The 13,708-nt window shown below is 37.4% G+C and overlaps 1 protein-coding gene across 1 annotated transcript in view; it reads left to right on the top strand.

Moving 5' to 3' along the window:
- LOC137501004 (C-type mannose receptor 2-like) overlaps positions 1–13,708 on the top strand; it is a 96,674-nt gene that overhangs the window by 36,851 nt on the left and 46,115 nt on the right. Inside the window, exons 7-9 of the mRNA XM_068227833.1 lie at positions 5,100–5,276; positions 6,430–6,639; positions 8,291–8,464. Of these exons, the coding sequence (XP_068083934.1) occupies positions 5,100–5,276; positions 6,430–6,639; positions 8,291–8,464 (561 nt within the window). The remainder of the gene's footprint in view (positions 1–5,099; positions 5,277–6,429; positions 6,640–8,290; positions 8,465–13,708) is intronic.

Raw genomic sequence — 13,708 nt, 5'->3', positions numbered from 1 at the left:
TTCCAAAGCCTTTGATAGAGTGGAACATGGAATATTATTAAAGAAATTGGAGGGAATAGGATTGGATGTAAGGGTTACACGTTGGATAAAAGCATTTCTAAATTCAAGGGTTCAGAAAGTCAAAGTAGGAAATAATGTATCTCAGGAAGAGAAAGTTTGGAAGGGAATTGCACAGGGTAGTATAATCGGTCCGTTACTTTTCTTAATATATGCAAATGATTTAGGGAACAATATAACATCAAAAATAAGATTGTATGCAGATGACATAATTGTTTATAGAGAAATAAACAACATTGAGGATTGTTCGGAATTACAAAGGGACCTTGAAAGTATCCAACAATGGGTTGAAGAAAATAATATGAAGGTTAATGGAGGCAAATCAACTGTTACAACTTGTACAAACAGGAGCTTTAAAACTGAATTTGAATATACTTTGGATGAGGTAGTTATCCCAAAAGATGGCAAGTGCAAATACTTAGGTGTGAGATTTGAAAGTAATTTGCACTGGAAGGGTCATATTGATGACATTGTTGGGAAAGCATAAAGATCATTACATGTCATAATGAGGCTACTTAAAGGATGCAACAAAGAATTAAAAGAAAAAAGTTACTTGAGTATGGTTCGTCCATTATTGGAATATGCAAACAGTGTTTGGGATCCTCACCAAGAATACCTAATAAAAGAAATAGATAGTGTGCAGAGGAAAGCAGCAAGATTTGTAACAGGGGATTTCAGGAGAAACAGTAGTGTATCAGAAATGTTAAAGGAACTTGGGTGGGAAACTTTAAGTAAGAGAAGGGAGAAAACTAGACCTACAGGATTATATAGAGCCTATACAGGAGAAGAAGCATGGGGAGATATCCGTGATAGGCTTCAGTTGGAAAGTAATTATATCGACAGGACTGACCACAAATATAAAATTAGAAGGAATTTTAGCAGAAGCGACTGGGGTAAATTTTCATTCATTGGGAAGGGTGTGAAGGAGTGGAACAGTTTACCAGGGGTAGTGTTTGATCCTTTTCCAAAATCTGTACAGATATTCAAGAAGAGAATAAACAGCAACAGAGAAAATAAATGAAGTGTTAGAGGGCATTCGACCAGTGCAGGTTATTGTAAATTTAAAAAAATGTGTGTGAATAAATTAATTCCATCCTCTGGTCTAAGGAGTTTGGACAGCCAAAGTAGGGGACTGCCTGTAGGGGTGAAGTACAGTGGGGACTTCGAGGGCCCTGGGACCGCTACGGTAGCTGTGAAGGCCCTTCAGAAACTCTGAAAAGTGGTGGCAAAAGGGGCTCTGGTTAAGACGCAGCAGGTCGTTATGCTACTTAGGATCCAGAACGGGTAAAAAAAAAAAAGTAAATAAATAAATGCAATGTAAATATTAATGTTATACCAGTTGTATAGTATCATTTGAAGTAATTCCACATACTGTATATCAGTTGACTATATTTGTAAGTAGTACAGGAGATATTATAAGTAGAATTTTGTAAACAATATAAATTTATTAAGGATGAGCTGTGTGTTTAATAGAAAACATTGTTAGCGTAAATTGTATAATATTGTATTATAGGAAAAATTTTCTTCTCTTGTTAATTTAATATTTAGTGCTTGACAATAATGTATTTTAGTGTACCATTTGCCACCGAGGTAGACACCTCATTTGCAAATAAAGAGATTTTGATTTGATTTGATTTTTGAAGACGATTCAACCATAATTTCATGGGAGAAAATGTTTTATTTAATTTTTAGAAAGGAGTGAAAATGATCATTTTCAAACTCGATTTAAATGAAGTCCATTGAGGAAGGAAATTTTATTTTCAAATCATTTAATTATTAATGGAAGAGATAATCTCAAAATTATTATTAGTCATTTAGTTAATTTTTAACTAAAATCTAAATATTATATTTACAGACTCAGGCATTTGCTGTTCCATTTATCGATGGAGTGTCCATGTTAGTAACGACATAAAAGAAGATGAATCATACGAAACGTTCCTAGATTTTGTAAATTATTTGTAGAATTTGAGAAGAACAGTAGTTGCAATAAATGTGTGAAACCTATTTAGCTTTCTTTCATTTGCCACTAGTTCATCATCTATTCCTGCACTTAAAAATTTCCGCACATCCAATAAGCGAACGATCTACCCCAGGAGATCCTCGCTCACCAGCCGAGCTGAGCCCGGCATGACGGGTGCAGTATGTATGTATGTATGTATGTATGTATGTATGTATGTATGTATGTATGTATTATCCGCACACTTTATCCTGGTGCATTTACACCCTAGTGCTGAATCGGTCGACCTCGGCGATCTTCGAGATTCGTACTGGCAACCTTTGAAACACAAACTATGAATCGCTTAAGCATCGTTGTGCGACATCTGGTGTACACTTTACGTACTAGTACTGTTGTTGTTTACACAACAAAGCCAAAGTATAGAATTCATGCTAGGAACAAGATTCGCATCAAGAAATGTTTTATAATGTTATATAATGTGTATGTGACATAGTTGTTGGCTTAAGATGATAACGGTTTGGAAATTTCATATCTATTGATCATATTCTCGATTCAATTCAGATTTCATTTTCATTCAGTTGGCAGCACCAGGCAGCACTATCGATACCGGGACAGCTCCGTCCTTACTCCTCAACCCCGTACACAAATGCACCAAGATAAAGTGTGCGGATAATATGTATGTATGTATGTATGTATGTATGTATGTATGTATGTATGTATGTATGTATGTATGTATGAAATGAAATGGCGTATGGCTTTTAGTGCCAGGAGTGTCCGAGGACATGTTCGGCTCGCCAGGTGCAGGTCTTTCGATTTGACACCCGTAGGTGACCTGCGCGTCGTGATGAGGATGAAATGATGATGAAGACGACACATACACCCAGCTCCAGTGCCAGCGAAATTAACCAATTATGGTTAAAATTCCCGACCCTGCCGGAATCGAACCCAGGACCCCTGTGACCAAAGGCCAGCACGCTAACCATTTAGCCATGGAGCCGGACTATGTATGTATCTATGTGCGTGTATGCGTGCTTGCGCGCGTGTGTGTGTGTGATAAAACTATCATGTGGAAATGGCAAGGCATACTTTTATGAAACTTGAGTGTTATATGTTGGGCTAATTAACATTACGATATTCAGAGGAGAAAGGAGTCTAACAAGAAAATTATCAATGAGTTCATGTCGAAACCTACTTTGGAATTTTGCTAAAATCACTTAGGTCCTACAGAGAGCTCACTCCTATGAGTATTAACTGGAAGGTTCCAAAATTAAAAAAACTGAAATCTTGAGAAATATATATAGTGGCATAATTGTATGGGATGTTAAAAGTTATGTTTAGGTTGCCCTGATTACTGGCAAAACACATGCATGCGTGTATGAACAGTTCAGGAATTTCCAGCTGCTGCTAATTCACTAATTTCAAATGATATCAAGTTTCAAATTCTAAACCCTCCAGTTAAAACTAACTGCAAATTTTCTGGCAAGTGAGTATCTTATTCTAAAGTATCTTAGACATAAAGCTGAAAATTACAGACCAGTAAGTTTGACATGCATTGCATGTAAGCTTTGGGAAGGCATTCTTTCTGATTATATTAGACATGTTTGTGGAATTCATAACTGGTTCAAAAGAAGGCAGTTCGGGTTGGGAAAGGTTATTCCACGGAAGATCAACTTCTAGGATTCCAGCAAGATATAGCAGATATCTTGGATTCAGGGGTTCAAATGGACTGTATCATGACTGACTTGTCTAGAGCATTTGATAGGGTGGATCATGGGAGACTATTGGCAAAAATGAGTGGAATTGGACTAGACAAAAATGTGACTGAATGGGCTAGAAAATAGATCTCAGAGAATTAGAGTAGGCAAGGCTTTATCTGACCCTGTAATAATTAAGAGGGAAATTCCTCAAGGCAGTTTTATTGGATCTTTCTGTTTTCTTATGTATATAAATAATATGAGTAAAGAAGTGAAATCAGAGATAAGGCTTTTTGCGGATGATGTTCTTCTGCATAGAGTAATAAATAAGTTAAAAGATTGTGATCAACTGTAAAATGACCTCAATAATGTTGTGAGAAGGACAGTAGGCAATGGTATGATGATAAATGGGGTTAAAAGTCAGGTTGTGAGTTTCACAAATAGGAATTGTCCTCTCTGTTTTAATTGCTGCATTAATGGGGTGAAAGTTCCTTTTGAGGATTATTGTAAGTATCTAGGTGTTAATATAAGGAAAGATCTTCATTGGGGTAATCACATAAATGGGATTGTAAATAAAGGGTACAGATCTCTGCACAGGGTTATGATTGTGTTTAGGGGTTGTAGTAAGGATGTAAAGGAGAGGGCATATAAGTCTCTGATAAGACCCCAACTAGAGTATGGTTCCAGTGTACGGGACCCTCACCAGGATTACTTGATTCATGAACTGGAAAAAATCGAAAGAAAAGCAGCTCGATTTGTTCTGGGAATTTCCGACAAAAGAGGAGCGCTACAAAAATGTTGCAAAGTTCGGGCTGGGAAGACTTGGGAGAAAGAAGACGAGCTGCTCGACTAAATGGTATGTTCTGAGCTGTGAGCAGAGAGATGGCGTGGAATAACATTAGTAGACGAATAAGTCTGAGTGGCGTCTTTAAAAGTAGGAAAGATCACAATATGAAGATAAAATTGGAATTCAAGAGGACAAATTGGGGCATATATTCATTTATAGGAAGGGGGAGTTAGGGATTGGAGTAACTTATCAAGGGAGATGTTCAACAAATTTCCAACTTTTTTGAAATCATTTAAGTAAAGGCTAGGAAACAACGGATAGGGAATCTGCCATCTGGGCGACTGTCCTAAATGCAGATGCAGATCAGGATTGATTGATTGATCGATCGGTCAGTCGGTCTTTGCAAAATATCAAGATATAAAAATTAATTACATGTTTGTTGTGGGTTCTAATTCATTCTATAATTAAGAGTACTTGCTTGAATGATTCATGTGAAGTTCCAGATGTGTGATTGTGTGTCATTTGTATTCATTTACTTTAACACATTTTTTCGGACTCTAAATATGGTATTTATGGCAGCTAATAATGTGGTTTTAATGTCTAGTTCCAGTTAATCAACACAAAGAGATGGAGATAAAGCAGTATAAACATCGTAACTACATTCTGGTATACGAACGAGCGAGTTGGGACGAAGCTGTTCGTGTGTGTCATGCACGAGGTGGTTACCTAGCTGTGCCTGATGACCTTGAAGAGGCTAGATTTCTTGTCTCAGCCAGTGCAGGTTTGTTTTAGGTCTTTCACTGATATAATAATACATTTCTTACATAGGTTGATGCCTTCACAGCCTGTAAAATAGATACAGAAGTTTTCCACCATATCAATAAGGAAACTGTAGAAAGAAAAGTTTCTACTGTTGCTGCTATCTATTATTTTATCTATTGCTTATAAGCTCCAAATATTTTGTACAGAAACACAGGAGCATATAGTAAATTACATTCTTTACACTATAAAGATTTTATGATGTCCGAAGCACATATCACCACCATTTATTTTATTTATACATGTTGAATGCTATGCTGTGTAGAACATGCAGAAAAAAAATATATATTTGATACTGCAATACCTTAATGATACATATTTTATTTAGTATGACATCTCATGTTGCTATAAAACATGGTTATCTGTATGATAAACAATATTGTTTTCATAAGTAATGCAAAGAAACAAACAGGTGATGAATAAATCTTGCGTAGAAAGATAGGAACAAAGATAAGAAAACACATTAGAATAAACACAATAATAGGTCACTGCCAACATCAACAGGTTAATTACGATGATGTCATGTGGTATCCTTAAGAATTTCCACTGCATTGAAAAAATTAAAGAAGATCACAATATCTTACAGCATTATTGGGTTGACAAGTTTTGAGTAGATGATATGCTCAAATTATTGTACACAGTACAGATTCAAACATAAATGTAAAATCTGAATGAAAATGAAGGGAGCTGGCTGAGGCGGTAAAGGCGTGCTTGGTTCGCCCGGAAGGACGTGGGTTCGAATCCCCGCGAGGAAGTCGTAAAATTTAAGAAACGAGATTTCCACTTCCAGAGGTGCATATGGCCCTGAGGTTCACTCAGCCTACACCAAAAATGAGTACCAGGTTAATTCCTGGGGGCAAGGGCGGCTGGGCGTAGAGCTAACCACTCTACCCCATCACGTGCCGTGGTTAACAATGGTAGAAGCCTTTACCTTCCACTCCTCCAAGGGCCTTCATGGCCTGTATGGAGGTGACTTTGTCTTTTGAATGAAAATGAAAATTTAGAAGTAGTACAGTTGTGTTATAGTTTTAAAGATTTAATTCCATGTTGTTCAGCTCTTTTATGTAGATGATGGTATAGAACGTAACACAAACTTCCTCTCTTTGTTTTGACAGACTTACATGATGTATGGGTGGGAGGAGCCCGAAAGCAATATCATCCTTGGGAGTGGACACATACAGGACGTTTAATTGGTGCCATTATACCCTGGGCTTCTCAACCCCGACCTGCTCATGACTGTGTTAACTTATATCGCGATCGAGGAAGCAAGCCTTTACTTGTTGCTAGAAGATGTGCTCAACGTTTTGGCTTCATATGTGAAGACAGTAAGTATTCTTTTGAATGAATTGTTAATGTATTTCTTTATGCCATTATTTTCAATCGGGATAAATTTTTGTTCTTTCCACTTTAATTGTAAATAAGTGACCCATTGTGCAGAAAGGGACCTAAAGTCAGATTTTTCATTTTTGAGATTTTTATGTTTCCTAAATTTGCATAGGATACTGAGCATTTAATAAAAGGTTCATGCTTCTAGGTGCAACACTTCAGAAGATATTAATTATTGACTGTTGTTATTAAAAAATCTGTATTTTTTGAAAAATCAATTACAGTTTTCACTAATTTTCTTACCAATTGTACAAAGTTTTCATGACATTGAGTGGCAAAGTCTACCACTGCTCTCTAACTTACTTTGTTAATAAGACCCATAGGTAGCGCAAGAAGTCATAACATAGAAATGCAATTTTTACACCACAGACACTTTTGTTCAGCCCTGCTGTATAATTCCCATTGCCGACTTTGGGTCGCTTTCCACACAACGCGTCACATATATAGTATATATATCAGTGACCACCAACTGGGTGACATGTGACATCAGAGAACCCATGTGATGTAAGAGCGCAGAGTGGTCAAGTGCTTCAGTCATAGTGTGGCACGAAGTGACTGCCTCGCTTTGTAGTAGCCATGTGCTGTGTCGTACATGTTAGTAGTGGTACAGTACTTCTCACCGGCTAGAATTAAACATTCCTTCAAGAATTCACCATCACTGAATGGTTCTTTGCAATTAGATATGAAATTTTAAAACTCAGTCGAACTGCTGACTCACTGATCAAATGCTCGACAGGGTTATTTAATTTATCTTTCAGGTCTGCAATTACATGTAGCCGTTCTTTGCCTTGATCATAATCTATAGTGTAACACAAACTGTATTGGCTTCTTTTAAATGTAGCTCTTTTCTACAAACTAAACATTTAGCTGTAGCATTCCTAGCATTTTCAACAAATAAATATAGATCTTCCCGTAAAGATTAAAAGATCAGGGGCATAGATAGCTTATTGCATTGTGATATGCTTGGTTCGTCCATACGTATGTATTGTACTGTTCCACTAATAACACCACGATGTACGGCACAGCATGTACTCACTACAAGCGAGGTAGTCCCTTCGCCCCACTCTTCAGCTGAAGCACTTGACCACTCTGCGCTCTCACATCACACGGGCTCTCCAACATCACATGTCACCCAGTTGGTGGACACTGATTTATAGAGTTCAGTCACATATTAATACTTCTTTAAAAATAATTAATACATTTAGCAACTTTATTGAAGGGTTGCAATAACTTAATGACACATACAAGTATATTATTATGATGATATGCAGCTTTGCTTTCATAAGTAATGGAAAGAAACAAACAAGTGATGAATAAATCATGTATTGAAAGGCAAGAACTTACATAAGAACAAAATCACAGGTCAGTGAATGAAAAGGGAGCAGGGAACAGGATACAGGGACAAACAGGAAATAAAGACAAAGACAGTCTCCATACCTGCTAATTGATGGGCTATCTCCTCATCAATCCCAGCTGCCCCACCCATACTCATTTACTAATTGTCAGAGTGTGTAAAATTCAACAACCTGCACAGGCTATAACATGTTCTTTTCTTCTTGATTTTATAAATATGGTAACTTCTATTAACAGCAACTGATGATGACCCAGTTTCACAAGTGATTCGCTTCCGAGGTCGTAATTACTTCTTCAGTAACCAAGCTGAGACATGGGAGACAGCGGTCAATATCTGCAAGTCTCGTGGTAGTTACCTGGCAATAGTTGGTGATATTGATGAGGCAGACTTCATTGCTACAGTTAGTCCATGTAAGTTTTAATCACCATTATTTGAAGAGGATAAGAAAGTGAAATGTTCATCACAGATTCATTTTATGAAACAGTGTCCTGTTTTATTTTTCTTGTTTAAAATTGCAGGTTTTATTTAAAGTTTTTGGATTCTACAGCTGTTTGTATGAACTTCCAAGAATCAAGGATGGAAATCAAATAGAGATTGAGAATTAGTTACCAAATTTCAGTTTCTAGTTTAGATTGAAACATGCAATAGACATAGACTTATGATGAAACTGAATGTGCACTTTACTTTTTCTTAATATAAGAAGAGACGTAAGTTCTTGTTGCCAAATATATTGACGATAGTAATAAACTTTATTTCTGATGTACGAAGTCCAGGGAATAGAAACAGCATCCACTTCTATTTATTTATAATTTGATTATTAAAACATCTATATTTCCTTCCGTCTAGAATTTATCACGAGTGTGCCCCATACTTAAATCAGGGGATCCCGCACTAATAAACAACTACCGGCCTATTTCTGTTTTATCCGCGATAGCAAAAGTTTTCGAATTTATGTTATGTAATCGACTAACAACATATTTAAGACCTCTTATATCAGACAAACAACACGGTTTCCTTTCACGACGTTCCACAGTCACAAACTTGGTTAACTTCACTCAGCGAGTGTCCACAGAACTTGACACGGGCGGACAAATGGACGTAGTATTTACAGATTTCGCAAAAGCATTCAATAAAATTAATCACGATGCTCTACTAAGTAAGTTACACCTGTTTGATTTCTCGAAACAACTGTTGCATTTTCTTTCAGTTCCTATCTGGGTGATAGGAAGCAGTTCGTTTCTTTCCAGAGACATTCTTCTTGGGAATGTCCTGTAAATTCAGGAATAATTCAGGGGTCAAATTTAGGCCCTTTAGTTTTTCTCGCATTCATCAATGACTTGCCTGAACAAGTGAAATATTCTAGCTGTTTGCTATATGTCGACTATTTCAAAGTGTTCAAAGCCATTGAAAACATAAACGACTGTGAACAGCTTCAGCTAGACCTGATAAGTGTACTGGGGTGGGCGACTGAAAATAAACTGTATTTAAATGTAGAAAAATGTGTATCGATGTCGTTCACCAGAAGGAAAACTCATGTCCACTACACTTACAAGCTAGGTGACAGTGATTTATGATTGGTTTCTGAGATGAAAGACCTCGGGGTTTTATTCGACCACGAGCTTACATTCAATTCGCATATACTGAAAGTGGTAGCTGAGTCGTACAAGACCCTAGGATTTATTATCAGGAATATAAAACCCTTCAAAAACACACAAACTTGCATTCATCTGTTCAATACCATAGTAAGACCAAAAGTAGAATATACCAGCATCATTTGGAGCCCTAGGTGTCAAACATATGTTTATCAGATTGAAAAATTACAAAAAAGATTTTTAAAATACTGTACTTACAATATTAAAAAAATGGCTGCTATCCCCGTATGGTACCCTATAGTGATATCCTTTTAAATTTCGGAGTGGAGAGTTTAGAAATTTGCCGACAGAAGGATGCAGTAAAATTTCTTTTTAAAGTTGTAAACTATGCTATTGATAATCCTGAATTACTTTCTCTCCTAAATTACCATGTACCTCGCTTCAGTTCCAGAAATAACATAACATTCTTAAATGAAAAACCAGGACGTGTGCCCATAGTAACTCGCCGGTAAACAGACTCTGCAGTATCTTCAACAGTGCCATTCAGAAAAATAATGGCCGTGACTTCAGTTTGCCATTCCTTGAGTTTGTAACTGAACTTCATTTGGCAAGTCCTAAAAAGAGGGGAAATTGTAAGGTGAAGTTCTGTAATATTATGCATTATTTATTTTATCATTTTACTTTGTCGTGTGTTATTCCACCGCATTAACATAAGGTTCTTTAGTCTTTAGAAAAATACTTTCATATTTGATATCAATATTATAGGAGATCAAATAAAATTGTAGAATATAGATATAAGTTTCACCATATTAATTGTAGCTTATCTGTTGTAGTTCCACTGTAATTGGGACACTAAGTCCTGTAGTGTGCAACAGACAGACAGACAGACAGACAGACAGACAGACAGACAGACAGACAGACAGACAGACAGACAGACAGACAGACAGACAGACAGACAGACAGACAGACAGACAGACAGACAGACAGACAGACAGACAGACAGACAGACAGACAGACAGACAGACAGACAGACAGACAGACAGACAGACAGACAGACAGACAAACAAACAAACAAACAAACAAACAAACAAACAAACAAACAAACAAACAATATGCCTGTATGGGATATGGGCGCACTGTCACTGTTTTCTTGATTGTGGACGGCGCCTGTATGCCATACGGGTGTGATTTTTGCACGTGTTTATAGGCAGCTGCACGTATTCCATATGGTTTCCATCCCTTGCTTGGAGGTAGTAGTTTATCTAGTGTCCACTAGAATGCAGCAGTTATCTGGAAGTTCAAACCTAAACAATTAAAAGGGTAGTTTCTCCTTGCCGTGAATTCTTCTGAAGCACTCAATATGCCGGGTGCTGAGCGTGCCAAATATGTCACACTGTTAGCTGTGTAATTGCACAAACATGTCCTGACGCCGGCTCAATGATAGTGATATCTTGGATATTTCATCAGGAGAAGTAGGTTCAGAAATAGGTGACAGTGATGAAGGACTCTGCTTACGAACCAGATCGCATATCAAGTGATAGTTCGGGCAGGATTTTTATTTGTTATGGCACTTTTGAGTGCAAGCTTTTCTAGCTGCATTATTTTACTCCAAATACAAACGACAGAAATACTTTTCTTCCAAAATTTGTGCTTATTTGTTCATTTAGATGAAGAGACCAGGCTGATGATTCACCTGCACCGTGAAAAGAAAGTACTGTTGAAGGTGGTGCAAGGAGTGCAAGGTTGGACTGTTTTCAGGGCTACTATACCAAAACAAACTGTTCCTAAATAGGTAAATTGTGTATTTCAAATGTATTTGGTGTTTATTTATTCCTTAAGTAGCCACAGTAAATGATTATTTTTTATTGTTTGAGCAGGCTTATTGGTAAAACTTGAATGTAAGAGTTTTTTTCTCGTATATTTTTTCATGTTTTTCATAAGACTAGTAAAATTAAAATACTTTAGATATGTACTTCCTTCATTTTGATATGTACTTTCTTCATTTTGGATGGCTGACAGCTTCATATGATACAAAAATCAGGTATGTACTATGTCTTTTTTTGCGAATTGCTTAATGTCGCACCGACTCAGATAGGTCTTATGGCAATGATGGGATAGGGAAGGTCTAGGAGTGGGAAGGAAGAGGCCGTGGCCTTAATTAAGGTACAGCCCCAGCATTTGCCTGGTGTGAAAATGGGAAACCACAGAAAACCATCTTCAGGGCTGCCGACAGTGGGATTCGAATCCACTATCTCCCGGATGCAAGCTCACAGCTGCGCTACTCTAACCGCATGGCCAACTCAGCCGATGTATAATATGTTTAGTTGTTGTGTAATAATGTATTAAAATTCAGGAAAAAGGTCCAGTTCACTGCCAGGGTCCATGTTGAAATATGGTAGTGTTGAAAGTGTTAAGATATTTTACCTCCTTAGTTTTGAATAGTAAAACAGCAGTTTCTAAGTATATCAGATATTACAGGAAACATATAACGGCCACCAGGAAATGTTCTCCGCAGTGCCTATCTGCTGCTGCATGAGGGAGCATCAGCAGTTTAGTTGGGAGCATGGTGTCATATCTGTCACGGTTACTCAACGACAGGCCAAGGTCGACAGGATAGCAGTGCAGGGAAGGCCCAGCATGTGAGCTGTGGGCTGTCAAAATCGTCATTGTGTATTGCATTAAGCGAGCGTTCAGATAGATTATTGAAATGGAGCAACAGGGTACAAGCGGTAATGTTTACTACTGAAGAGAGAGCTTTTTTGGTGGAATACGTTTTTTGCGAAGGCGATCGGTTTACAGAAAATGTAAAACTAAAATTTAAGATATGGTTTCCTAATTCAAAGTGTACAAACCGGGATACCATTCGGGATTTGATCAGTAAATTTTGTGTGACTGGCTCGGTTCACGATGTACCAGGAACAGGCAGGCTTACTCTTTTAACAGACGAAAAATGATTATGTGCAGTGCATTACGCAAGAAACTTAAGTGAAAGTCTTCAACAATATGTGTAGACGTGTTTAAGTCCGTCTTCAAACACAAGGACAACACTTCCAGCATCTGTTATGAATTGCTGTTATAAGGACAAAGTTTAATGTTTACTCTTTGTTTGTTCGTATGTTTTGTTTTGATACAAGTGTAAGCAGCCGTGCTGCCATCTTAACTGCTGATGCCACCTCGCGCAGCAGCACGTAGGTGCTGCGGAGAACATTTCCTGGTGCCCTGTAGATGAGTGAACTGGTTACTCTGCGCTCATGCTAGACTTAGATCTTTTAAATGATTTATTAGTCAGATAATGTAGCTACATGGCTACAGTGAACTCTAACCAAGTCATTGTAGCATTTACAGATTATTTTATAGGAAATTAAATACGAGGGGCATTCCATATTGAATTACACTTTTGTACTTCCTGCAGTATGCAGTCTGCCATTAGGCTTAGCATTACAGTGACTGAAAGGTAGTAAATAGGCCTACCAACAGGCCAAAGAAATTCTACACACTGCCCGCAGCGGGCAAATCAAACAACCGACATTACTGATTATGGGCATCCAAGTGCTGCCACATCCATCATATTTTCCTGAATTGGCCCCATCTGATTACCACCAGTCTGGGGCTTTGAAGAAACCTTTGCATGCACATCTTTTCGCTGACCACAAAGAAATGCAAACAGCTATCCAGGACTGGGTGCAGCACACGCCAAAATAGTTGTTACAGGAGAGCTTAGAGAAGTTGCCACACCACTGGTGCAAGTGTATACAGCTGAAGGTGGTATATATTGAGAGAAAGTAGATATATCTACAGAGGTGTATCTGTCCAGATTGAGTGAAAATAATGTGTAAATCAGTACAGAATGCTCTTCATATGTATAAGAATGATTGATTATAAATCAAAATAAAAGGTAAAACTAAACATTTGAATTTCAGAAGTTTATAAGCTGCAACTTTTTAACCATAAAATTTAAGCAGTTATTTAACTAATTCACCCATTCAATATATTAATTCGAGAAGGTTTCCTTTTAAAAACATTGAAATCAGTCTCTCAGGAATAATTTCAATTCATCATCAT

The sequence above is a fragment of the Anabrus simplex genome, chromosome 5 (genome assembly GCF_040414725.1).
Source record: "Anabrus simplex isolate iqAnaSimp1 chromosome 5, ASM4041472v1, whole genome shotgun sequence".
Lineage (NCBI taxonomy): Eukaryota > Metazoa > Arthropoda > Insecta > Orthoptera > Tettigoniidae > Anabrus > Anabrus simplex.
This window is presented reverse-complemented; position numbering and strand designations above follow the sequence as displayed.